Source organism: Macaca thibetana, chromosome 19 (assembly GCF_024542745.1).
Source record: "Macaca thibetana thibetana isolate TM-01 chromosome 19, ASM2454274v1, whole genome shotgun sequence".
Classification (NCBI taxonomy): domain Eukaryota; kingdom Metazoa; phylum Chordata; class Mammalia; order Primates; family Cercopithecidae; genus Macaca; species Macaca thibetana.
Genome location: NC_065596.1, coordinates 12,443,825 through 12,469,360, shown reverse-complemented (window position 1 = coordinate 12,469,360; position 25,536 = coordinate 12,443,825). Strand labels below are relative to the sequence as shown.

Here is a 25,536-nt window from a genome sequence, read left to right as displayed (position 1 = left end):
GCTACTCGGGAGGCTGAGGCAGGAGAATGGTGTGAACTGGGGAGGCTGAGCTTGCAATGAGTTGAGATCGCGCCACTGGACTCCGGCCTGGGCTACAGAGCAAGACAGCCTCCGTCTCAAAAAAAAAAAAAAAAAAGTGTGAAGATCAGGCTAGAGCTAGAGGCAGAATTGTTTGGTGGCATCACCTGGATAAAGCGTTCATGAAGTTGACAGTTTACTCAGGTCAGAAACTTAAAACATGGTGACAGTTTCCTGCTGGTGAAAATGAAGATCTGGAAGGAGGAAACACTTTCACACAGTGAGGAGGGGATGGGGGTGTGTGACCAAGGCTTGGCCACGCCTCATTCCCAATTCCGGCCCGCTCGAGGACATATGCCTCGCCTCCTGGTGCAGTCGTGCCCGGCCTGGTCTCGGTTCCACTGCTGCTCTAAGGCCAGCAGATGGCTCCTGTGGACACTGAGTCTGAAATTCCCTGCACACTCCTGTGACCCCGTGCAGAACGAAGGAGCAGGGACAGCCCCTTGAGTGAAGATGACGCTAGTATTCTCTTCTATCAATCCCAACTTTGGCTGAAATGCAAATATCCAGTAACTAGAGTGCTCGCCCTTAGAGAAGCCTTAGAGAAACCTCAGAGAATCCGTCAGTCTGGCTCTGGGGGTCTGATACCCAGGGCTTCAGCTGTCACTCAGATGTGGGGGCGGGGCCTCGCATTTCATCCAATCAGAGGCGCGGAGGCGTGGCCCTGCGCACAGTTCATCCGGAAATGTAGGGGGTTGTGTTCCTCCCCACACGTTTGTCGCTGTGCGGGCGGCGGTTGGGATCCGTCCGGTCTGTCCAGCCGGAGAGGGACCTGGTGCCTGTACCCAGGTTTCTGTCGCTCAGTCACCTGTGCTATTCCCTGCTCTAGTCACAGGAGCTGTCGAGAGGACGCCGGGACATCTGAAAGCCAGGAAATGGTGCGTGTGCGGGGCCGGGTGTCGTGAGACGTGGGAGGGGCTGCCTGGAACAGGCGGGAACAGGCTGTGGCGGGACCCGGGCCTCCCTGTGGGCGACTCCGGGGTCTGGGACCGAGTCCTCCTTGAGCAGTTTGGCCCTCGGTCCCCTCGGCCGCTGGACGGGGCTGGGCCGGCAGCTGGGACCCCGGGCGTCCTGTCCCGTCCCTGCGCGGCGACTGCGACCACGGCCCCGGAGCCTTCTCTGGGCAGTTCCGCGCTCGCAGCCCGACGTCTCCCCAGATTGAGCGGAAGCAACGTGAGGGTTATGGGTGGAATCCTGACTCGGGTGTAGGGTTCGTGCGTGGGAGGAGCAGCGGTCTGTGGGGCCCCAGCCCCCACTTTCTCCTGTTAAAAATTAAACTGAGGTACGTTAACAATTAAAGAGTTCATTTGAGCAAACAGCGATTCACGAATGAGAAACACCCAGTCCTGGCTTGTGGTTTGTCAGCGGAAAAAGCCAGACTATGTAAAATAAAGAAGTTTATTTGGAGCCGAATAGGAGAGACCTTGGCCGAGGGAAACACAACCCCGAGAAGCCTGGAGTAAGTGGTCCCGAGGCGGCTCAAGACAGTTTGGTTTTATTCATTTCAGAGAGACAGGAATTGTAGGGAAAATAATGAATCAGTGCCTGAAAGATGTAAATTCCTTTGGTAGAAAGGGTGGAACCTGTGGAAGGGGGGTTAGAAGGCACAGGTGGTTGAGGGATTCTGTAGGTGGCAGCTGGTTGAGAGTGTGAAGCTTTGTCTAAAGTTTGGAGGAGGTAGGAAGGAATGCTGAAGGAAGAGGATCTGTTATCTGCCACTTGATTCTATCCCAGCCAAAAAACAGACCTGTTTCTCTAGATTTTATGAATTCTAAGGCGTGACTTTACCTTTGCCTTACGTGGCCTTAGATCTTGTTTGTAATGTGGTATGTTATTGCCCCATGGAGTTCGTTTTTCCATTCTGATGATACCTATTTTTACATGAATGTGCATTAAGCTGCTGCATTTCTAAACTCCTAAAGGGAGAGGGTATAAGGAGACCGTCTCACTTCCCATCTTGTCATACAGAAGAACTCAATTTTCAGGGTTTTTCGGGGGTCCCCTTGGCCAAGAGCCGGTCACTTCACTTAGCTGGGAAGGTACTTTGTTTTTGTTTTGGTTTTGGTTTGAGACAGAGCCTCCTGTCACCCAGACTGGAGTGCAATGGCTCTATCTCGGCTCACTGCAACCTCCGCGTTCCGGATTCAAGCGATTCTGCTGCCTCAGCCTCCCGAGTAGCTGGTATTACAGGCGTGCACCGCTACACCCTCCTAATTTTTGTATTTTTAGTAGAGATGGGGTTTCACCATGTTGGCCAGGCTGTTCTCGAACTCCTGACCTCAAGTGATCCACCCACCTTGGCCTCCCAAAGTGCTGGGATTAAAGATGTGAGCCATCTTGCCAGGCCAGATGTTTTTATTTTTAGTTTACCAGTTTAGGGGTAGGCTGTTATAAGTTACATGAGGAGACAAACCAGATAAATGCTTGATTGGTTGCAGAGATGCAGTTGCCTTATTTGGACTTGTCACTCCAAAATAATAGAAAGCTTCAGATTTCAATTGGAAGAGTTTATTCAAGCAAAAAGATAGCAATGGCCCATTTAGGAAAAAGACTCCAGAGAAATGGACTCAGTACTCCAAAATTGGAAGTTAAGTTCTTGCTTGTATTACCGGAAAATGAGGTCCTGATCAGACCCCAGGAGAGTTCTCGAATCTTACACAGGAAGGAATTCAAGACGAGTCACACAGTGTAGTGAGAAGAGAGTTTATTGAAAGCTACTCTGGGCCAGCATGATGGCTTAGGCCTGTAATCCAAGCACTTTGGGAGGCCAAGGTGGGAGGATCACTTGAGTTCAAGAGTTCGAGACCAGCCTGGGCAATATAGCCCCAATAAACCCCATCTCTTCCAAAACTAACAAAAATTAACTGGATGTGGTGACTTGCACCTGTACTGCCCAGGTAGTCGGGAGGCTGAGGTGAGAGAATCACTTGAACCCCGGAAGCAAAGGTTGCAGCCCAGCCGAGGATGCGCCACTGCACTCCAGTGTGGGTAACAGAGTGAGACCCCATCTCAAAAAGCAAAAACAAAACAAACAAAAAAGAGTTCAAGACCAACCTGGCTAACACAGCAAGACCCTGTCTCTATTTAAAAAAAAAAAAAAAAAAAAAAAAAAAAAAGGAGAGAAAAGGAAAAAGAAAGAAAAAGCTTCTCTGTTTCAGAGTAAGGCATCCTCATACAGCAAGTGGAGGAACGTACTGTCTTTAAGTTTTTCTTATATAGCGATCTTGTCTATGTAAAGAATAAACTACCTGTGCCTACCTGCATGTGGGCTGACAGCGTCACACAATTTATTACTCTGTTGAGTTAAAGAAAACTATCCTTTACATTTTAGCATACAAGTGCATTAAAACAACTGTAATTATCTTGAAAGCATATGTTGTTACGGGTGTTGGGACATCAGGACGTTCTGTTGTTGTGGGAGTGTAAGGATACTTGCAGGCATCTGTAGGCTGTTTTCTTCATGGGAAACATTTGATGATCATGGGTTGTGACTGGCAAGGAGTGTTTCTTGTTAGTCTCAAGGTGGAGCTGAACTTGAATTGGTGTTACTCTGGCTCCCCTAGGCACCTGTTTCCCTAACACTTACATAGGCAAAAGACAAATAAATACAACAGGATTACGTTTTCCATAGAAGGCTGATGTATGAGATACAACAGTTTTTTCTGGAGACAATGCCTTGCTCTGTGACCCAGGCTGGAGCGGTGGTGCAATCATGGCTTACTGCAGGCTTGACCTCACTGGCTCAAGCATCTCAGCCTCCCAAGTAGCTGAGACTACAGTTGCCCACCACCACACCTGGCTAATTTTTTATTTTTTGCAGTGGTTAGGTCTCGTTATGTTGCCCAGGCTGGTCTCTGGCTCCTGGCTTCCTTGGCCTCCAGGAGTGTGCTGGGATTACAGATGTCAGCCACTGCACCTGGCTAACATCTCAATTCGTTAGGGTTTGCTTTTTTTCCCCCCAGAGCTTGTATTCTTTTCTTTCTGGCTGGTTTTTATTTCCTTTTCAATTTAAAAGAGTGAATTTAACATTCCAGCTGAAGACAATGTGATAGACATGAAGTCTTTGTGTGAGGAAGTAAAGAGGGAAGTTAGTCTACTACAGAGATCAGTAGTGAAGAGGGGCCTGGCGGGATGGCTCACACCCAGAACCCCAGCACTTTGGGCGGCCAAGGCAAGTGGATGGCTTGATCTCAGGAGTTCAAGACCAGCCTGGGCAACATAGCGAGACCCTATCTCAATTGTGAAAAATCATATTAAATTAAAAAAAAGAAGTGAAGAGGGAAAGGGTCTTTCCTGTTTCCCTTCAGTCATTTACAACATTTTACAAAACAGTATAGGTAAGAAAGAAGGTGAATCTGTAATCAGGGAAAGGAGAGTTCCAGCTGTCTATGTGAAAGTTGTGTGTCATGTGACTCAACCCCATTATCACATTGCTTCAAGATAATTGAGAGATCTGTCAGCTTAAATTTTGGAATTACTTTGTTGTTTTTGTTGTTTGTTTGTTTTGAGACAAGGCCTCACTCTGTCGGCCAGGCTGGAGTGCAGTGGCGCGATAGCTCACTCACTACAGCCTCCACCTCCTGGGTTCAAGTAATTCTCCTGCCTCAGCCTCCCAAGTAACTGGGATTACATGCATGTGCCACCACACTCAGCTAATTTTTGTATTTTTAGTAAAGATGGGGTTTTACCACGTTGGCCAGGCTAGTCTCAAACTCCCGTCCGCAAGTGGTCCGCCCACCTTGGCCTCCCAAAGTGGTGGGATTACGGGTGTGAACCACTGCACCCAGCCTGATTTACTTGTTCACACAGCCTATATAGGTAGAAAATTTCTACGTATGTAGTTACAAGGTAATTGGTAAATTGTGCCTGATTAAGCATAAATTTTATTTCCCTATAAATTAGTAATTTCCAAGAATTGTATTTAAATTTGATTTCAGGGCCCTTAGGTAGGACCCTAGGGTACTACACACAGTTCGGTCTCATTGCTTCTTCTTTAAATTTTTTCACACTTTCCAGGGCGACTGGTTTCACCTCACATTTTCCAAATATATGCGATGCAGGTCCTCCACTCTCATACCACAGCCTGACTCTTCAAGGGCTTACAGTAAAATCAATGTCTGAACATTCCACATGAGAGGAAAGCAGAGAATCACCACTAGACATTTTCCTGAAAAATCCTTTCTGCCTCTCCTCCTGTTATCTTTCTGAGACACAGACACCTTTTCAGGATATCTTTGGGATGAGGTTCCTTTCTGGAAACTTTACAGGGTGGTATGTCTTCAGTACACCCTTCTATCTTTTCCAGGTTTTGAGTTTTAGAACTGCCTGTAGCTGACCCAAGACCCCCACAGTTGCCGTGTCTCTTGGAGGGTCTAGTGGGTATCAGTGCCTAGGGGAGTGGGGCCTCCCAAGGGAGCAGCTGAATGAGTAATGGTGGAGGAGATGCCTGGTATACTTTTCATCTAGATACCCAATTCATGGGTGCTCTGCTTCTCTCTCCCAACTTCAGTTTCCATTAATTGGAGACGCATGGCAGGTCAGCTAATCGGATGTTGCTATTGAGGAAAAGCAGAAATGATTCCTGTCCTCTGGATTGTCTCAACTGTGAAGAGAGAAATATCCCAAAAGACAAGGAAAGGCCACCCCAACAAGGTTGTATCTAGCTGTCCCACAGGGAGGTGGTCACCAGAATGCAGCTGTGTAAGTCTTACATGTGAGTTGACCACATGGAGGAACTGGGAGGAGGTGGAGAACTGGAAACTCTGTTGAGTTTGAGTAAAGGTTTCTTCTGTTATGAGAATGTGAAATCCATAAAGAAAATGCATGCTAAGGTAACATATGATTATAATAACTCACTATAACCGGCAGCTCTAGAATGAATTAAATTACTGTATATGGAGATGATGAGTAGTAGATTGATTATCCTCTGGTAGAGAACCATTTGTCCCTGCTTTTTCTGTTAAGTGTTCACCACTTATATCATTGGCTGGCAATACCTGGTTTGTCATAGTTTCACATTACCTTAAATAGATGCCCAGACTGGGTGTGGTGGCTCATGCCTGTGATACCAGCACTTTGGGAGGCTGAGATTGGCAGATCACCTGAGGTCAGGAGTTTGAGACAAGCCTGACCAATATGGTGAAACTCCATCACTATTAAAATTCAAAATTAGCCAAGCATGGTGGTGCATGGCTGTAATCCCAGCTACTCGGGAGGCTGAGGCAGGAGAATCACTTGAACCTGGGAGGTGGAGGTTGCAGTGAGCCGAGATTGCCGAGATTGCCGAGATTCTAGCCAGGGCAACAAGAGCAAAACTCTGTCTCAAAAAAAAAACCAAAAAAACATAGGTGCCCTACTTTCACAATTTGCTGTTCTCCATTGGCCTATCTTTCTTTTTTTTTTTTTTTTTTTGAGACGGAGTCTCGCTCTGCCGCCCAGGCTGGAGTGCAGTGGCCGGATCTCAGCTCACTGCAAGCTCCGCCTCCCGGGTTTCCGCCATTCTCCTGCCTCAGCCTCCTGAGTAGCTGGGACTACAGGCGCCCGCCACCGCGCCCGGCTAGTTTTTTGTATTTTTTAGTAGAGACGGGGTTTCACCGTGTTCGCCAGGATGGTCTCGATCTCCTGACCTCGTGATCCGCCCATCTCGGCCTCCCAAAGTGCTGGGATTACAGGCTTGAGCCACCGCGCCCGGCCTTTTTTTTTTTTTTTGAGACAGAGTCTCACTCTGTCGCCCAGGCGGGAGTGCAGTGGCCGGATCTCAGCTCACTGCAAGCTCCGCCTCCCGGGTTTACGCCATTCTCCTGCCTCAGCCTCCCGAGTAGCTGGGAATATAGGCGCCCGCCACCTCGCCCGGCTAGTTTTTTTTTTTGTACTTTTTAGTAGAGACGGGGTTTCACCGTGTTCGCCAGGATGGTCTCGTTCTCCTGACCTCGTGATCCGCCCATCTCGGCCTCCCAAAGTGCTGGGATTACAGGCTTGAGTCACCGCGCCCGGCCTTGGCCTATCTTTCCATCTCTGATAATACCATTTTCCGTTAATTAGTTTAGAGTTCAAAGCTGCGGTGTGTAGTAGGGATAGTGCCTCTCTGTCTTAGTCATGTTGGGCTGCTGTATCAAATTACCATAGACTGGGTGACTTAAAGAATAGACATTTATTTCTGGCAGTTCTTGAGGTTGTGAAGTCCACGTTCAGGGAGCTGGCAGATCTAGTATCTGGTAAGGGCCTGCTTCTTGGTTTGCAAATGGTCATCTTGTGGTTTCTTCACCTGACAGAAAAGAGAGGGAGCCGGCTCTCCTGTGTCTTCTTATAAGAGTACTAATCTCATTCAGAAAGGATTTACTCCTATGTTCTCATCTAATCCTAATTACTTCCCAGAGATGTCAACTTCTAATACTATATTGGGGGTAGGTTATTAATGTATGATTTTTTTGGAGTGGTGCAAATATTCACACCATAACACCCCCCAACCATATTTTATAGAGGATCTTGAATATTTTTAGTCATTGTCTTCTATTTCGGTTTTTAGAAGTACTTTTTTCTTAATTTTAGTGAAAGAAACAAACTGCCTTGTACATTTCATAAAATAAAATATAACTGTAGGCATATTTCAGAGAGGTTACATCATAGTGATAATCTCCTTTTAAGGACACGTGGCATTTTTTCCATTATTGCCTTTTATATTGATGTTTTTCAGTGTAAACTTTTTGCATAATAATCATTTTTTATCCTTCTTGAGACTTTTTTGGACTTCAAGAAAATTAGTTTTAATAGAAATTAGTGGCCCGGCGTGGTGGCTCATGCCTGTAATCCCAACACTTTGGGAGGCCAATGCATGCAGATAGCCTAATTCAGGAGTTCGAGATCACCCTGATGAACATGGAGGAACCCCATCTCTACTAAAAACACAAAATTAGCCAGGCGTGGTGGCACAGGCCTGTAATCCCAGGTATTCAGGAGGCTGAGGCAGGAGAATCGCTTGAACCTGGGAGGCAGAGGTTGCGGTGAGCCAAGATCCCAAGATCGTGCCGTTGCTGGGAGGCAGAGGTTGCGGTGAGCCAAGATCCCAAGATCGTGCCATTGCACTCCAGCAACAAGAGTGAAACTTTGTCTCAAAAAAAAAGAAAGAAAGGAAGAAATTAGTCCAGCCTGGGCAACATGGCAAACCTTGTCTATACAAAAACTTACCTGGTCATGGTGATGTGTGCCTGTAGTCCCAGCTACTCAGGACACTGAGGTGGAAAGAACTGTTGAGCCTAGGAGTTCGAGGCTGCAGTGAGCTATGATTGCACCACTACACTCCAGCCTGGGTAACAGAATGAGACCCTGTTTCGAGAAAAAAGAAAAGAAAACAAACAAAAATTAGTTTCAATATGTTATGCTGTTGTTGCAGATAATTAGAATTCACTGAGATTTATTTCTGTATAGGGTATGCATTCCAGAAACTAAAAGTATTACATATGCACAAAATACATTAAAAAATTGCACAATTAATCCAAATATTGATGGAGCCAGTACTGTGAATGATAAGACAACTGCCCTACTTTTCTTTATGCTTCCCCAACCTGAGTACCCATCCATATCAGTATATTTTATTTTTGTACGTTTTTTTATGCAAATGATAACCAATATGCCAATATGTGATTTTTTTTTTTCTTTTTTTTGAGACGGAGTCTCGCTTTGTCGCCCAGGCTGGAGTGCAGTGGCGAGATCTTGGCTCACTGCAAGCTCCACCTCCCGGGTTCACACCATTCTCCTGCCTCAGCCTCCCGAGAGGCTGGGACTACAGGCGCCCGCCACCTCGCCCGGCTAATATTTTGTATTTTTAGTAGAGACGGGGTTTCACCGTGTTAGCCAGGATGGTCTCGATCTCCTGACCTCGTGATCCGCCTGCCTCGGCCTCCCAAAGTGCTGGAATTATAGGCATGAGCCACTGCGCCTGGCCAATATGTCGTGTTTTATATTGGGTTTTATTTAAACTCAGTTGTGAACCTTACATGGAATGATAGTTAATTCACTTTCTTATTTAGTTGATTTTATGATTTAGAACAGTGGTTGTTTACCCAAAACATTGAGCAGATAATCCACAGAGTTCCCGCATTTTTCTTCCAAGCTCATAGTTCCCCCTATTTTAAACATCTTAACTGGCCAGGTGCTGTGCCTTATGCCTGTAATCCTACCACTTAGAGAGGCTGAAATGGGAGGATGGCTTGGACTCAGGAGTTGGAGGCCAGCCTAGGCAACATAGCAAGACCCTGTTTCAAAAAAAACAACAACGATGTTTTAAACCAAAGAAACCATATTGACTGTGTGTGGTGTATCCTACAGTCGATGCAAGAATATATTACATGTGAACATGACGAAAATTGAAGAAGCCAATGCTATTATTACCTAAAGTTCATCTTTTACATTAAACTTCACTCTTTTGTTCTGTGGTTTAAGACAACTGCATGTGTCATGTATCCACCATCACAGTCTTATCCAGAAGCATTTCACAGACCTCAAAATCCCCTGTGCTCCTCCTAATCATGGCTTTCCCCTCACTCTTTTGCTATCCCTGTTTATCCCTGGCAACAAATGATGATGTTCCTGCCTCTAGAGTTTTGCATTTTCCAGAATATCACATATTTGGAATGATGCTGTAAGGGGCCATTTCAGACTTGCTTCAAGGTCTCTCGAAAGCTTTGTTGCTTGACAACTCGTGTATTTTTTATTTTTGTTTATTTATCTAAAAAAAATTTTGTTTTTGAATGGCGTGAACCCAGGAGGCAGAGCTTGCAGTGAGCCGAGATTGCGCCACTGCACTCTAGCCTGGGCGACACAGCGAGACTCTGTCTCAATAAAAAAAAAATTTTGTTTTTGTTTTTGTTTTGTTAGAGACAGGGTCTCAAACACCCCAGCTCAGGTGATCCTCCCACCTCAGCTTCCCAAAGTGCTGGGATTCCACTTGTGAGCCACCACGTCCGGCCACTCATTTCTTTCACCACTGAGTAGCATTAACACTGAATGGGTGTTACCATAGTTTGTTTCTCTTTTTTTTTTTTTTTTTTTTGAGGCAGAGTCTCTCTCTGTCGCCCAGGCTGGAGTGCAGTGGCGGGATCTCAGCTCACTGCAAGCTCCGCCTCCCAGGTTTACGCCATTCTCCTGCCTCAGCCTCCCGAGTAGCTGGGACTACAGGCGCCCGCCACGGCGCCCGGCTAGTTTTTTGTATTTTTTTTTTAGTAGAGACAGGGTTTCACCGTGTTAGCCAGGATGGTCTCGATCTCCTAACCTCGTGATCTGCCCGTCTCGGCCTCCCAAAGTGCTGGGATTACAGGCTTGAGCCACCGCGCCCGGCCTCGTAGTTTGTTTCTTTATTCACCTGTTGAAAGGCTCATCTTGAGCCTGGTGTGATGCCTCATCCCTGAGTTCCCAGCATGCAGGAGACTGAGGTGAGAAGATTGCTTGAGGCCGGGAGTTAGAGACCAGCCTGGTAGATACAGTGTGAGACCTCTTCTATTTTTTTTTTTTTTTTAAAGACTCACCTTGATTGAGTCTAGTTTTTGGCAGTCATGAGTAAGGCTGCTAAAAATGTTTGTGGGAGGACTTTTGTGTGGACATCAGTTTTCAGTTCATTTGGGTCAGTATTGTAGGAATGAGACTACTGAATCAGTAGGACACCATGCTTATTTTTTTCAGAGCTCCGCAGACTGTCTTCCAAATTGGCTGTAGAAGTTTCCATTCACATCGGTAGTGAATGAGAGTTCACTGTCATTGGCATTAGCAAGTGTCAGTGTTTTGGATTTTAGCTACTCCACCAGGTATTTGCTGCTGCCTCATTGTTTTCTTTTTTTCTTTTCTTTCTTTTTTTTTTTTTGGAGACGCAGTTTCACTCTTGTTGCCCAGGCTGGAATGCAATGGAGTAATCTCAGCTCACTGCAGCCTCTACCTCCTGGGTTCAAGTGATTCTCCTGACTCAGCCTCTAGAGTATCTGGGATTAACAGGTGTGCACTGCCTCACCTGGCCAATTTTTGTATTATTAGTAGAGATGAGGTTTTACCATGTTGGCCAGGCGGGTCTCAAACTCCTGACCTCAGGTTATCCACCCACCTTGGCTTCCCAATGTGTCGTATTACAGGCGTGAGCCACTGTGCCTGGCCTGTTTTCATTTTGCTCTTAAATGACATGTAATGTAAAGCATCCTGTCATATGTTTGTTTGCCATAATTACAGTTTTTGGGGGGAGGTATACTTGGAAAGATCTTGCTTTTTTCTTTTTTTTTTTTTGGAGATGGAGTCTGGCTCTGTCGCCCAGGCTGGAGTGCAGTGGTGTAATCTCGGCTCACTACAACATCTGCCTCCTGGGTTCAAGTGATTCTTCTGCCTTAGCCTCCTGAGTAGGTGGGATTACAGGCTCCCACCACCAGGCCTAGCTAATTTTTGTATTTTGAGTTGAGACTGGGTTTCACCATGTTAGGCTGGTCTCAAACTCCTGACCTCAGTGATCCACCCACCTCAGGCTCCCAAAGTGCTGGGATTACAGGCATGAGCCACTGTGCCTGGCTTTTTGCTTCTTTTTTGATTGGTTGGGTTTTTTTCTTGTAGAATTTTAGGAGTTCTCCATTACCTTTTGGATACCAGTCCTTCATCAGATAGGTGTTCTGCAAAGATTTTGTTCCAGTCTGTCACTTGTCTTTTTATTCTGTTAACAAAGTCATTTCCAAAACAAACACTTTTACTTTGTTTTTTTCTTTTTGTTTGTTTTGTTTTTTAATTATACTTTTAAGTTCTAGGGTACATGTGCACAATGTGCAGGTTTGATACATAGGTATAAAATATGCCATGTTGGTTTGTTGCCCCCATCACCTCATCATTTACATTAGGTATTTCTCCTAATGCTATCCCTCCCCTAGCGCTCCACCCTCTGACAGGCCCCAGTGTGTGATATTCCCTGCCCTGTGTCCAAGGGGTCTCATTGTTCAGTTCCCACCTATAAGTGAAAACATGCGGTGTTTGGTTTTCTGTTCTTGTGATAGTTTGCTGAGAATGATGGTTTCCAGCTGCATCCATGTCCCTGCAAAGGACACGAAATCATCCTTTTTTATGGCTGCATAGTATTCCATGGTGTGTATGTGCCACATTTTCTTTATCCAGTCTATCATTGATGGACATTTGGGTTGGTTCCAAGTCTTTGCTATTGTGAATAGTGCCACAATAAACATACGTGTGCATGTGTCTTTATAGTAGCATGATTTGTAATCCTTTGGGTATATACCCAGTAATGGGATGGCTAGGCCAAATGGTATTTCTGGTTCTAGATCCTTGAGGAATCGCTACACTGTCTTCCACAATGGTTGAACTAGTTTACAGTCCCACCAACAGTGTAAAAGTGTTCCTGTTTCTCCACATCCTCTCCAGCACCTATTGTTTCCTGACTTTTTAATTATCACCTTTCTAACTGGTATGAGATGGTATCTCATTGTGGTTTTGATTTGCATTTCTCTGATGGCCAGTGATGATGAGCATTTTTTCATGTGTCTGTTGGCTGCATAAATGTCTTCTTTTGAGAAGTGTCTGTTCATATCCTTTGCCTACTTTTTAATGGGGTTGTTTCATTTTTTCTTGTAAATTTGTTTCAGTTCTTTGTAGATTCTGAATATTAGCCCTTTGTCAGATGGGTATATTGCAAAAACTTTCTCCCATTCTGTAGGTTGCCTGTTCACTCTGATGGTAGTTTATTTTGCTGTGCAGAAGCTCTCTAGTTTAATTAGATCCCATTTGTCAATTTTGGCTTTTGTTGCCATTGCTTTGGTGTTTTAGTCATGAAGTCCTTGCCCATGCCTATGTCCTGAATGATACTGCCTAGGTTTTCTTCTAGGGTTTTTAGGGTTTTAGGTCTAACATTTAAGTCTTTAATCCATCTGGAATTAATTTTTGTATAAGGTGTAAGGAAGGGATCCAGTTTCAGCTTTCTACAGATGGCTAGCCAGTTTTCCCAGCCCCATTTATGAAATAGGGAATCCTTTCCTCATTCCTTGTTTTTGTCAGGTTTGTCAAAGATCAGATGGTTGTAGATGTGTGGTATTATTTCTGAGGGCTCTGTTCTGTTCCATTGGTCTATATCTCTGTTTTGGTACCAGTACCATGCTGTTGGGCCTGGCTGATTTTTGTATTTTTCGTAGAGATGGAGTTCCATCATTTTGGCCAGGCAGATCTCAAACTGCTAACCTCCATAATTACACCTGCCTTGGCCTCCCAAAGTACTGGAATTGTAGGCATGAGTCACCACACCTGGCTGCTACCATGATTTATTATCATTACTTATTGTAAAACAAAACTTAAAACTTATCAGCTTAAGGAATTTTACATGTACAGTTGAGATAGTTTGACAGATCTACATAAGTTCTGTAAGATGAATTCTATTGTATTTTGCTTATTGCAATTATCCTGAGGTGAGGTTGCATGCATATTGCAGTATGGAGCAAGATGTTATTTTCTTTCTTTTTTTTTTTTTTTGAGATGGCAGGCTGGAGTTCAATGGCGCAATCTTGGCTCACTGCAATCTCTGCCTTTCAGGTTCAAGCAATTCTCCTACCTCAGCCTCCTGAGTAGCTGGGATTACAGGCATGCGCCACCACACCTGGCTAATTTTGTATTTTTAGTAGAGACAAAATTTCTCCACGTTGGTCAGACTGGTCTCCAACTCCAACCTCAGGTAATTGACCCACTTCGGCCTCCAAAAGTGCTGGGCTTACAGGCATGAGCCACAGCGCCTGGCCAAGATGTTACTTTTTAAGTATAAATAATATCCCATTGTATGTATATATTTAGGACATTTTGTTTATCCATTCAGCCATCAGTGGATATGTGGGTGGCTGCATTGCTCATTCCTGCCGTGCCAGGAGGGTCGTATAGTGATTGAATCTATGCTTTTTACACCTGGGTATCTCTTAGGAGTTTCTTGTTTGCCCTCTTGTGTGCTTAGGGTGCCAGACTTTTCTTAAGAATGTCCCCTTTGCCCTTCTTACCATCTATCTAGCTACATTCTGACAGGATAACTGTGAAGTGAGTGAATCCTGGGCATCATAATGGATGTTTCTTTCTACTTAGGTATTTCTCCTCCTCTCTGCTTATATCTAGCATGCCTGTTTGGGGTGGTCCCTGGGGGTGTGGGCTTTCCCCTGGACTTCCCCTCCTGCTCTTGACTAGTTATCTGCCTTCTCTAACAATGTCATCAAAGATTAGACTTTGGGAACAGACATTTTCAAGGAAACAGAGCCTCAGGACTGCTAACGTTAACTTTTTTCTGCATATTAATTCATAGGACTCTGTTATGACAGGTGCTACAGACCCACAGTCCAAAGAGACATTAAGGACAGCCCAGGCAGCTCACTTTTCTTCCTGGATTGTAGCAGGACAGGCCACAGATATAACATCTCAGACACCAGGTTAGAGAAGGAAGTGGCTTTATTTGGCCGGGAGCATCGGCAGACTTGCGTCTTAAAAACCGAGCTCCCCGAGAGAGAGAAATTCCTGCCCCTTTTAAAGGCTTACAACTCTAAGGGGGTCCACGTGAAAGGATCATGATCAATTAAGCAAGGATAGGGTGCGTAACTGGATCTGCATGCATCGGTGACAGGACAGAGCAGAATAGAACAGAGTTTCACAATGCTTTCTCATACAATGTCTGGAATCTATAGATATACAAGTGGTTAGGTCAGGAGGTGATTTTTTTTTTTTTTTTTTGAGACAAAGTCTTACTCTGTCACCCAGGCTGGAATGCAGTGGCTCGATCTCGGCTCACTGCAAGCTCTGCCTCCCGGGTTCACACCATCCTCCTGCCTCAGCCTCCCGAGTAGCTGGGACTACAGAACTACAGGTGCCTGCCACCACGCCTGGCTAATTTTTTGTATTTTTAGTAGAGACGGGGTTTCACTGTGTTAGCCAGGATGGTCTTGATCTCCTGACCTCGTGATCTGCCCGCCGCTGCCTTCCAAAGTGCTGGGATTAAAGGCGTGAGCCACTGCACCTGGCCAGGAGTTGATTTTTAACTACCAGGCCTAGGGTGTGGCACTGGGCTGTCTATTGATCTCATTTCTGCTTTCCTTTAACTTTTGCTTCCTCTTTCTTTTTCTAAGGTATGAGGTAGCAAGCAGGGGAGCAACAAGCAGGTTTCTATTATTATTATGATTTCTTTATAAGCATTTTCTTTTTTTTTGAGATGGAGTCTCGCTCTGTCGCCCAGGCTGGAGTGCGGTGGCACGATCTCCGCTCATTGCAAGCTCTGCCGCCTCCCAGGTTAACGCCATTCTCCTGCCTCAGCCTCCCTAGAAGCTGGGACTACAGGTGCCTGCCACCACGCTCAGCTAATTTTTTTGTATTTTCAGTAGAGACAGGGTTTCACCGTGTTCGCCAGGATGGTCTCAATCTCCTGACCTTGTGATCTGCCTGCCTCAGCCTCCCAAAGTGCTGGGATTACAGGCGTGAGCCACCGTGCCCGACCTTTATAAGCATTTTAAATTCTCCTAGTGCTAGAAACCATTTTCCAAATACAGATTTAGGATTAAACCCATGCCAAACCTGTACAGGCACATGTGCCAACTTTGTTATGTCCTTAACTGTATTTTTGACTATTTGCCCTTGATTATTTATATGCAGACAGCAATTGGTTAGGTTAAATTTTCCATAGCCCCTCCTTTAGTTGCTAGCAAGTAGTCTAGTGCCCATCTATTTTGATAGATAGCATTTTTCATCTGGGTTTCTTACCGGGCTAAAACAGTTAAAGCTCTGCCAATTTTATTAGTGGTTATTTCTAAGATAGCTTGTAACCGTATGATCCAGTTGAACATGTAAATGGGGCTTTCTTTTTTTTCTGTTTTAGCTATTTTTTTTACTTCTATTGCCTAGAAAAGAACTAGTTTTTAAATCTTATTTCAAAGACTATGATCATGGGAGACTCAGATGGGTTATAGTACACATCAGGTCGGGCATTTCCTGGGTTACACACTTTGTACTGAGTCGTGTTATACAGGCAAGTTCCTTTTAAAATTTCTAGGCATTCATAATAACTATGAAACAGGAAGATTGTTTTAACTTGTAGCCCTACCTCAGTAACCTGATGAATACACTGGGAACAATCTTCCGTGGGGGGAAAATCAGTTGAAGTCCTTATTGTTGAAGTCCAAATTTTAAGGAGAATGAGTCCCATGACACGTTTCCTCATGCTTCGGCCTCACATAGACCAGTCAACTTCCAGGTGTGACCGGAGCAGGGCTCGTCGTCTTTTTCAGAGTCACTTTGCATGAGTTATCTGGGCCTGGTCTCGCCTCCCCGGCCTTAGGTACTGAAGGTTTTACATAACCATGGTGGATCCAGGCCGGGATTCCCTCTACCTTCATGGCAGTGGGAGTGGTCTGGTGTCCCTTCCACCATGGGCACAAGGGGGCTACGTTCCAGTCCTTGATCCACACTCGATCACATGGGGAGAAAGGGTGAACTGGGGAGAATAAGCTAATGGGGCATTTCTCATTTACCCAGGCTGAGATTGTGTAATTTTTCCTAAGGCCTGTAGCTGTCGCTGTAACTTAATTTCACCTAACTCTCAGGGAGTGCCTGGAAGTCCCCATAGTTTGGGAGGAGGTCTATGATATAATATTTCATAAGAGGAATATCCTGTTTTTCTAGAAGGGGTAAATTTAATCTTAAATAATACCATAGGGAGAGCTTGTACCCATTTTAATCCTGTTTCTTGACACGCTTTCCCTAAACTATTTTTGATAGTCTGACTCATCTGCTCCACCTTTCCGGAACTCTGAGGTCGGTAGGCAGCATGCAGTATCCATGTGATCCCCAATACCCGTGCTGTTTTCTGTACCAAGTCAGCCACAAACACCAGCCCGTTATTTGAGCCAATTCGTAAGGGCAGTTCAAACCTAGGAATAAGATCTCGAAGAAGCACACGGGTTACTTCAACAGCTTTCTCAGTTCGCGTTGGATAAGCCTCCACCCACCCACAAGAACTAATAAATACTTGCTATCTTCACATTTTGGCACTTCTGTGAAGTCTACTTACAGATCTTCAGCGGAAGCTGCTCCATAAGCTTGTATGCTGGGCGGGATGGTTGGATCCTGCCTTGCATCGTGTTGTTGGCAGATAATACATCGCTGTGCCACTGTTTTGGCAAGGTCTGGTAAATGAGATGTAGAAGTACTGGCCTAACAACTTTTCAAGTGACTCCTGGCCTAGATGGGTGGTTTTATGCACAGCCAGTATGACTGCAGTTCCCAGCAGCTGTGGCACAGCTACTCTCCCATCCAGTAACCGGATCCATCCTTCTTCCATCACCTGTCCTCCCTCTGCCTGGAGAAAGTCCTTTTCTTCTTTAGAATAAGTAGGTAAAAGGTAGGCCACTGGCCTTGGCCAGGGCCCTACAGTCTGGGTTAGAACTCCAACTGCCATTTTTTTCTTTTTCTGACACATACAGTGTAAAAGGCTTTGTCAGATCAGGTAGCCCCAGGGCTGGGACTGACATAAGTTTTTCTTTTAACTTATGAAAGGCTCACTGTTGTTGGGATTCCCATTCAAAAGGTTCCCGGCACCCGCCTTTGTGACCCCATGTAGAGGTTTGGCCAGTACTGCAAAGTTTGGGATCCACAGTCTGCAGAACCCTAAGAATTCTCTCACCTGCCTTCTGGTTTTAGGCTGCAGTAGGCTGCAGATGACCCGCTTTCTTTCTGAGCTTGATTGACCAAGCGCAAGTCCTGTACTAGCCTGTGGTCCTTGGTCCCCGGCTTGGGAAAAGGCAGGAGGGGAGTGTTCCATGGAGACGGACAAGGAACTGTAATTCCAAAGGCTCTCAGGTGCTTGAGATGGACCTGGATACCTTCAAGAGCTTCTCTGGGGGACCGGGTACTGTTTTTGCCTGACCAGCTGGGCCCCAGGCTTAACTTCTGTAAGTACAGGGGTTTGGTTGACTGCCAGCCCTGGAGGGTTATCTTCCGCCCACACCTTTGACCACCACTCAGCCAGAGCTGGTCTTATCTCTTAGCCTGGCTTGGTTAAGAAAAGTCTTCATTCCTCCTCCCGGGGGACCGTAAGGGCCATGATGACTCCCTTTCCAGGTAACTTTAGCTGTAAAAGAGCTGTGCTTTGTAAAAAGAGATGGTGGCTCTCAGCTTGCTAAGCAAGTCCCTTCCCAGCAAGGGCAAGGAGCAGTTGGGAATGTACAAGAACTGGTGAATTACTTCGTGTCCCCCTACAGTACAAGTCCAGGGCAAGCAGAAAGCTTGTTTTGCCGAGACTCCTGTGGCTTCGATTGTATCAATAGTCTTTTTGGATAAGGGGGCGACCGGGCTGGTTACTACTGAATGTTCAGCACTAGTATTGACAAGAAACTCAATGTCCTTGTCCCCAACTGTCATCCTGACCATGGGCTCATTGGGGGCACCTGAGCCCAGTCCCCCTTAGTCCAGTAACCCTTCTGCCAGATTAAACAAGGCCCTTTCGTCCTTGCCTGAGACCTCTGGCTTGGAGCCATTTTGTTTCTTCTTTAACTAGGGGCACTTGTCTTTCCAGTCTTAGGTTGTAAACGAGCTGCCAAGGGAGGGGTTTCTCCTGCAGCTTCACATTCTTTCTTGTCTGCTCTGGTTGGTCTAGGGGTGTATGTGTCTGGTGGAGGCACAGGTGCTGTGGGCTCAGGAGTGAGGAGTCTCTCTTCCAGGTAAGGGCGGGGGGCATTGCTGGTGCCATTTTCTGCCATGGGTCGGTCCTCTGACATTGGGTCAGATAGAACTTTAGGAGCTGACTTCCCTTGGCGGGTGGAGCAAGATCCCTCATGGGCTATCTGTCCCTTTGCCACTAACAGTGCTGCTGCCTGTCCTCTCAACCACTGGCGGGGGGTGGGGGGGGTGTAAAACCAGCTGTAACCAAGTGTCTATGTACAGGAACTGGTCTAGATGCCCTGGCTTACAGGTAATCTTGTGCCATACCTTTGAAATAAGGGACCTATCAAGGCTTCCTTCTGATGGCCAATCCACCTCTAATGCTGGCCAGTCTGTCTCACACAAGGTTCTAAGTTTTCCTGGTGTTACAGTAACTCCATAGTCTCCCTTAAATCCCTTTTTGAAAATTTTTTTAACATAGTTCCTAGTGGGGTGGGCTTACCTTGTGTCTGACCCATTTTTCTCTTGAGACAAGACAACACTCACACTATAAGACGGAAAGGGTAAAGGTCACTCACTCGTCTAAATCACACTAATTCACACTAAATCAAAATCAGAACCAAAGCTGAAGTGCCAATAAGGGCATGCCTGTTCGTCAAGCACTTCAAGCAAAGTCAAAATCAAAACCAAAGACAAAGTGCCGATAAAGGCACACCGTGGGTGATCAGGCCACACTTCCACTCAAATGGAGTGGGCAAGTTCCCAAGACTGGTCTTACCGTGTTCCAGATGTCCAGACTCCAAGTTCCAATTCCTTCCTAGTGTTCAGCCACTGTATTGATTCTCCATGAGGGCCTGCCATGCACTGCTCTGGTGAGGCGTTCCACTGGTGCAATTGCCTATCCGGGAGCACTCTCAGGATCCGCATCACTCAAGCTGGCCAGTGTCCCCTGCAGGGATGCTCCACAGGGCAGGCTTAAGCCGCCTAAGGGGTTGCCTCGGCCATCTGCTAGTCACCTTGCTTCCCGGTCAGGGAACCAAGAAATGTAGCAGGATGAGCCACAGACAAAACCTCTCAGACACTGGGTTAGAGAAGGAAGTGGCTTTATTTGGCTGGGAGTGTTGGCAGACTTGCATCTTAAAAACCAAGCTCCCTGAGAGAGAGAAATTCCTGCCCCTTTTAAAGGCTTACAACTCTACGGGAGTCCACGTGAAAGGATCGTGATTGATTGAGCCAGCATGGGGTGCATAACTGGGGCTGCATGCATCATTAACAGGACAGAGCAGAACAGAACACAGAGTTTCATAATGCTTTCTCATACAATATCTGGCATCTATAGCTAATACAAGTGGTTAGGTCAGGAGTTGATTTTTAACTACCAGGCCTGGGGTGTGGCACCAGACTGTCTGACTATTGATCTCGTTTCTGCCTTCCTCTAACTTTTGCTTCCTCTTTCGTTTTCTTAAATATGAGACAATAAGAGAGGTGGTCTCCTTCCTTAGTTTCAGTGAAAACACACATTTTCGTATCCTGCCGTTGCCTACCACTTGTTCAGTTCTAGCATCACAATTGCTTTATGAACTAGCTGGACACGGTGGCACATGCCTGTGGTTTCAACTACCAAGGAGACTGAGGCATGAGAATCACGTGAACCCAGGTGGCAGAGGTCGTAGTGAACCAAGATTGTGCCATTCAACTCCAGCCTGGGCAACAGAGAGAGACTCTGTTAAGAAAAAAAAAAAAAATTGCTGGCTGGACATGGCTGGACACAGTGGCTCACGCCTGTAATCCCAGCACTTTGGGAGGTCGAGGCAGGTGTATCACCTGAGGTTGGGAGTTTGAAACCAGCCTGACCAACATGGAGAAACCCCATCTCTACTAAAAATACAAAATTAGCTGGGCGTGGTGGCTCATGCCTATAATCCCAGCTACTCGGAAGGCTGAGGCAGGAGAATCACTTGAACCCCGGTTGTGAGCCAATATCACGCCATTGCACTCCAGCCTGGGTAACAAGAGCGAAACTCTGTCTCAAAAAAATAAAAAAATAAAAGTTGCTTTATGGAAGAAAGTAAGTATAGAAGGAGAGAAAGGGATCTGATGACCAAAGCAGGGAGTAAGTATTTGGAGTCCACGGCATCCTGAGAACCTCTTGGGAATAGAGTCTAGGCCCCCAGTGCTGTCACTCTTACCCATCCTCCTCTACACATGTGAGATGTTTCAGGACCCAGTGGCCTTTGAGGATGTGGCTGTGAACTTCACCCAGGAAGAGTGGACGTTGCTGGATATTTCCCAGAAGAATCTCTTCAGGGAAGTGATGCTGGAAACTTTCAGGAACCTGACCTCTATAGGTAAGGATGACAGTTTTCCTTTCCTCAGTGCATTAGTGAACCAGTGTTTCTAGCTCATCAATGTTGCTGAGTGATTTTGAACACAGACAGGAAATACTTTGATGAATAAATAAGGCATGGCTGCAGTAAATCATGGGCATAGAATCTAATAATTTTTTCACAATTTTATACGCTTCAGGACTATTTTTCTGTGTCTGTATTTTAGGAAAAAAGTGGAAAGACCAGAGCATTGAATATGAGTACAAAATCCCCAGAAGAAGCTTCAGGTAATTTGCACTTACAAGAGAAAGCACTGTCTCTCTACACAATCTTAGAATATGAGAATATGTTGAAGAGAAGTGAAACAAAGAACTAAATCCAGCATCAAATTCATTTCTTCTTAGAATATTTTCTCAAAACACATATATTTAAATGTGACTGAGGCTGAGGGCTCACTCCTGTAATCCCAGTCCTTTGAGAAGTGGAGATAGGAAAATAGCTTGAGGCCAGCAGTTCAAGAACAGCCTGTACAATATAGCGAGACCACATATCAACAACGGCCAAAAATTAGCTGGGCATTGTGGTATTCATCAGTAGTCCCAGCTACTCAGGAGGCTGAGGCAGGAGGATCACTTGAGCCAGTAAATGCTACAGTAAACTATGATGATATCATAGCACTCCAGCATGGGCAACAGGACAAGTACCAGACTCAAAAGAAAAATGACATAGAGTATTTAGTAATTGTAAAATAGTTTACATGGGAATAGTATTAAGCCCCTTATGAACATTTTATTTATTTATTTATTTATTTATTTTTTGAGACGGAGTCTCGCTCTGTCGCCCAGGCTGGAGTGCAGTGGCCGGATCTCAGCTCACTGCAAGCTCCGCCTCCCGGGTTCGGGCCATTCTCCTGCCTCAGCCTCCTGAGTAGCTGGGACTACAGGCGCCCGCCACCTCGCCCGGCTAGTTTTTTGTATTTTTTAGTAGAGACGGGGTTTCACCGTGTTAGCCAGGATGGTCTCGATCTTCTGACCTAGTGATCCACCCGTCTCGGCCTCCCAAAGTACTGGGATTACAGGCTTGAGCCACCGCACCCGGCCAGGAACATTTTTTTAAACAATAGGTATGGCTGGGTCATCTTGTAGAACATGTCCAGTCATCTTCAAACAATTCAGCCAGGGCCGAAAGCCTACACTTTGATGGACAGTGTTAAAAATGCAAGTGCAATACTTGTCGATGAATATAAAATTGCTTATAAACAAACCCTTCATAATGTGCTTCTCATGTTTTACAGGAGTCTCATAGAAGAGAAAGTCAATGAAATTAAAGAAGACAGTCATTGTGGAGAAACTTTTACCCAGGTTCCAGATGACAGGCTGAACTTCCAGGAGAAGCAAACTTCTCCTGAAGTAAAATCATGTGACAGCTTTGTGTGTGGAGAAGTTGGCATAGGTAACTCATCTTTTAATATGAACATCAGAGGTGACATTGGACACAAGGTATATGAGTATCAGGAATATGGACCAAAGCCATATAAGTGTCAACCGAAGCCATATAAGTGTCAACAACCTAAGAATAAGAAAACCTTCAGGTATCGCCCCTCCATTAGAACACAAGAAAGGGATCGCATTGGAGAGAAACCCTATGCTTGTAAAGAATGTGGAAAAACCTTTATTTTCCATTCAAGCATTCGAAGACACATGGTAATGCACAAAGGGGATGGACCTTATAAATGTAAATTTTGTGGGAAAGCCTTCCATTGTTTCAGTTTATGTCTTATCCATGAAAGAACACATGCTGGAGAGAAACCATATGAATGTAAACAATGTGGTAAATCCTTTAGTTATTCTGCTACCCTTCAAATACATGAAAGAACTCACACTGGGGAGAAGCCCTATGAATGTAGCAAATGTGATAAAGCATTTCATAGTTCCAGTTCCTATCATAGACATGAAAGGAGTCACATGGGGGAGAAGCCTTATCAATGCAAAGAATGTGGAAAAGCATTCGCGTATACCAGTTCTGTTCGTAGACATGAAAAGACCCACTCTGGGAAAAAGACGTATGAATGTAAGCAATATGGGGAAGCCTTATCCTATCTTACAAGTTTTCAAACACACAGAATGAACTCTGGAGAAAGACCTTATAAATGTAAGATATGTGAGAAAGGCTTTTATTCTGCCAAGTCATTTCAAACACATGAAAAAACTCACACTGGAGAGAAACGCTATAAATGCAACCAATGTGGTAAAGCTTTCAATCTTTCCAGTTCCTTTCGATATCATGAAAGGATTCACACTGGAGAGAAACCCTATGAGTGTAAGGAGTGTGGGAAAGCCTTCAGATCTGCCTCACAGCTTCGAGTGCACGGTGGGACTCACACTGGAGAGAAACCCTATGAATGTAAGGAATGTGGGAAAGCCTTCAGATCTACCTCACACCTTCGAGTGCATGGTAGGACTCATACTGGAGAGAAACCCTATAAATGTAAGGAATGTGGGAAAGCCTTCAGATATGTGAAGTACCTTCAAATTCATGAAAGGACAGAAAAACACATAAGAATGCCCTCTGGAGAAAGACCTTATAAATGTAAGATATGTGAGAAAAGCTTTTATTCTGCCAAGTCATTTCAAACACATGAAAAAACTCACAGTGGAGAGAAACCCTACAAATGCAAGCAATGTGGTAAAGCCTTCAGATGTTGCAATTCCCTTCGATATCATGAAAGGACTCATACTGGAGAGAAACCCTATGAATGTAAGCAGTGTGGGAAAGCCTTCAGATCTGCCTCACACCTTCGAATGCATGGTAGGACTCACACTGGAGAGAAACCCTATGAGTGTAAGCAATGTGGGAAAGCCTTCAGTTGTGCCTCAAACCTTCGAAAGCATAGTAGGACTCACACTGGAGAGAAACCTTATGAGTGTAAGCAATGTGGGAAAGCCTTCAGATCTGCCTCAAACCTTCAGATGCATGAAAGAACTCACACTGGAGAGAAACCCTATGAATGTAAGGAATGTGAAAAAGCATTCTGTAAATTCTCTTCTTTTCAAAAACATGAAAGGAAGCACAGAGGAGAAAAGCCCTATGAATGTAAGCATTGTGGGAATGGATTCACATCTGCCAAGATCCTTCAAGTACATGCAAGAACACACATTGGAGAGAAACACTATGAATGTAAGGAATGTGGAAAAGCATTCAATTATTTTTCTTCCTTGCATATACATGCAAGGACTCATATGGGAGAGAAGCCATATGAATGTAAGGGTTGTGGGAAAGCATTCAGCTAGCCTGGTTCCTTTTATGGACATGAATAGACTCACACTGGAAGGAAACACTATGAATGCAAGCAATGTGGCAAAGCTTTCACATGTTCCAGTTCTTTTCGATACCATGAAATGACTCACACTGGGGAGAAACCCTATCAATGTAAGCAGTGTGGGAAAGCCTTCATTTCTTTTACTTCTTTTCAACGTCATGAAAGGACTCACATGGGAGAGAAACCCTATGAGTGTATGCGATGTGGAAAAGCATTTCTTCTAGTTCCCTTCAATATCATGAAAGGACTTACACTGGAGTGAAGCCCTATGAGTGTAAGCAGTGTGAGAAAGCCTTCAGATCAGCCTCACACCTTCAATGGCATGGAAGCATTCACACTTGGGAGAAACCCTATGAATGTAAGCAGTGTGGGAAAGCCTTCAGATCTGCCAAGATTCTTTGAATACAGATAATGAATGTAAACAATTAACTTTATCATAACTGTATACTAACATGTTATTTTTAAATGATTAAGCTATAATAAAATACCCTGTTGGTTTTATGTATTAGATCAAGCTTATAATGTTACATTGTTATTACTTGGACATTGTGAGTCAGTATTACCATGTGGATAAAATGTCAGACATCTTTTTCCTCATGGAAATTGTACTTTTTGCACCAGGCACAGTGGCCAGTGGCTCATGCCTGTAATCCCAGCACTTTGGGAGGCCGAGGCAGGCAGATCATGAGGTCAAGAGATCGAGACCATTCTGACCAACATGGTGAAACCCTGTCTCTACTAAAAATACAAAATTAGCTGGGTGTGGTGGCACACACCTGTAGTCCCAGCTACTCGGGAGGCTGAGGCAGGAGAATCACTTGAACCTGGGAGGCGGCGGTTGCAGTGAGCAGAGATCACACCACTGCATTCCAGCCTGGCAACAGAGCAAGACTCCATCTCAAAAGAAAACTGCCAGGCGCAGTCTCTCACACGTGTAATCCCAGCACTTTGGGAGGCCGAGGAGGGCAGATCATGAGATCAGGAGATCGAGACCATCCTGGCTAACACAGTGAAACCCCATCTCTACTAAATATACAAAAAAAAAAAAAATTAGCCGGGTGTGGTGGCTGATGCCTGTAGTCCCAGCTACTCGGGAGGCTGAGGCAGGAGAATGGTGTGAACCTGGGAGGTGGAGCTTGCAGTGAGCTGAGATCGCACCACTGCACTCTAGCCTGG

General features: G+C 45.3%; 3 protein-coding genes across 3 annotated transcripts in view; 1 reads left to right on the top strand and 2 right to left on the bottom strand.

Annotated features, from left to right (window-relative positions):
- ECSIT (ECSIT signaling integrator) overlaps positions 1–9,206 on the bottom strand; it is a 385,922-nt gene extending 376,716 nt beyond the window's left edge. The window contains exon 1 of the mRNA XM_050770539.1: positions 9,197–9,206. The gene's annotated coding sequence lies outside the window, so the exon portion shown is untranslated. The remainder of the gene's footprint in view (positions 1–9,196) is intronic.
- Positions 1–25,536, bottom strand: part of ZNF823 (zinc finger protein 823) — a 445,525-nt gene that overhangs the window by 158,436 nt on the left and 261,553 nt on the right. The window lies entirely within an intron of this gene.
- Positions 675–24,868, top strand: ZNF700 (zinc finger protein 700). The gene is made up of 4 exons (XM_050770186.1): positions 675–956; positions 20,936–21,062; positions 21,268–21,328; positions 22,336–24,868. The coding sequence occupies exons 1-4, from the start codon at positions 690–692 to the stop codon at positions 24,329–24,331; spliced, it is 2,451 nt and encodes an 816-aa protein (XP_050626143.1). The 5' UTR covers positions 675–689; the 3' UTR covers positions 24,332–24,868.

Coding starts and splice junctions, on each gene's coding strand:
- ZNF700 (XM_050770186.1), top strand. CDS start 690: ATGTGGGGGCGGGGCCTCGCATTTCATCCAATCAGAGGCGCGGAGGCG. Junction 957..20,935: donor CATCTGAAAGCCAGGAAATG/GTGCGTGTGCGG, acceptor GAGATGTTTCAG/GACCCAGTGGCCTTTGAGGA. Junction 21,329..22,335: donor ATCCCCAGAAGAAGCTTCAG/GTAATTTGCACT, acceptor CATGTTTTACAG/GAGTCTCATAGAAGAGAAAG.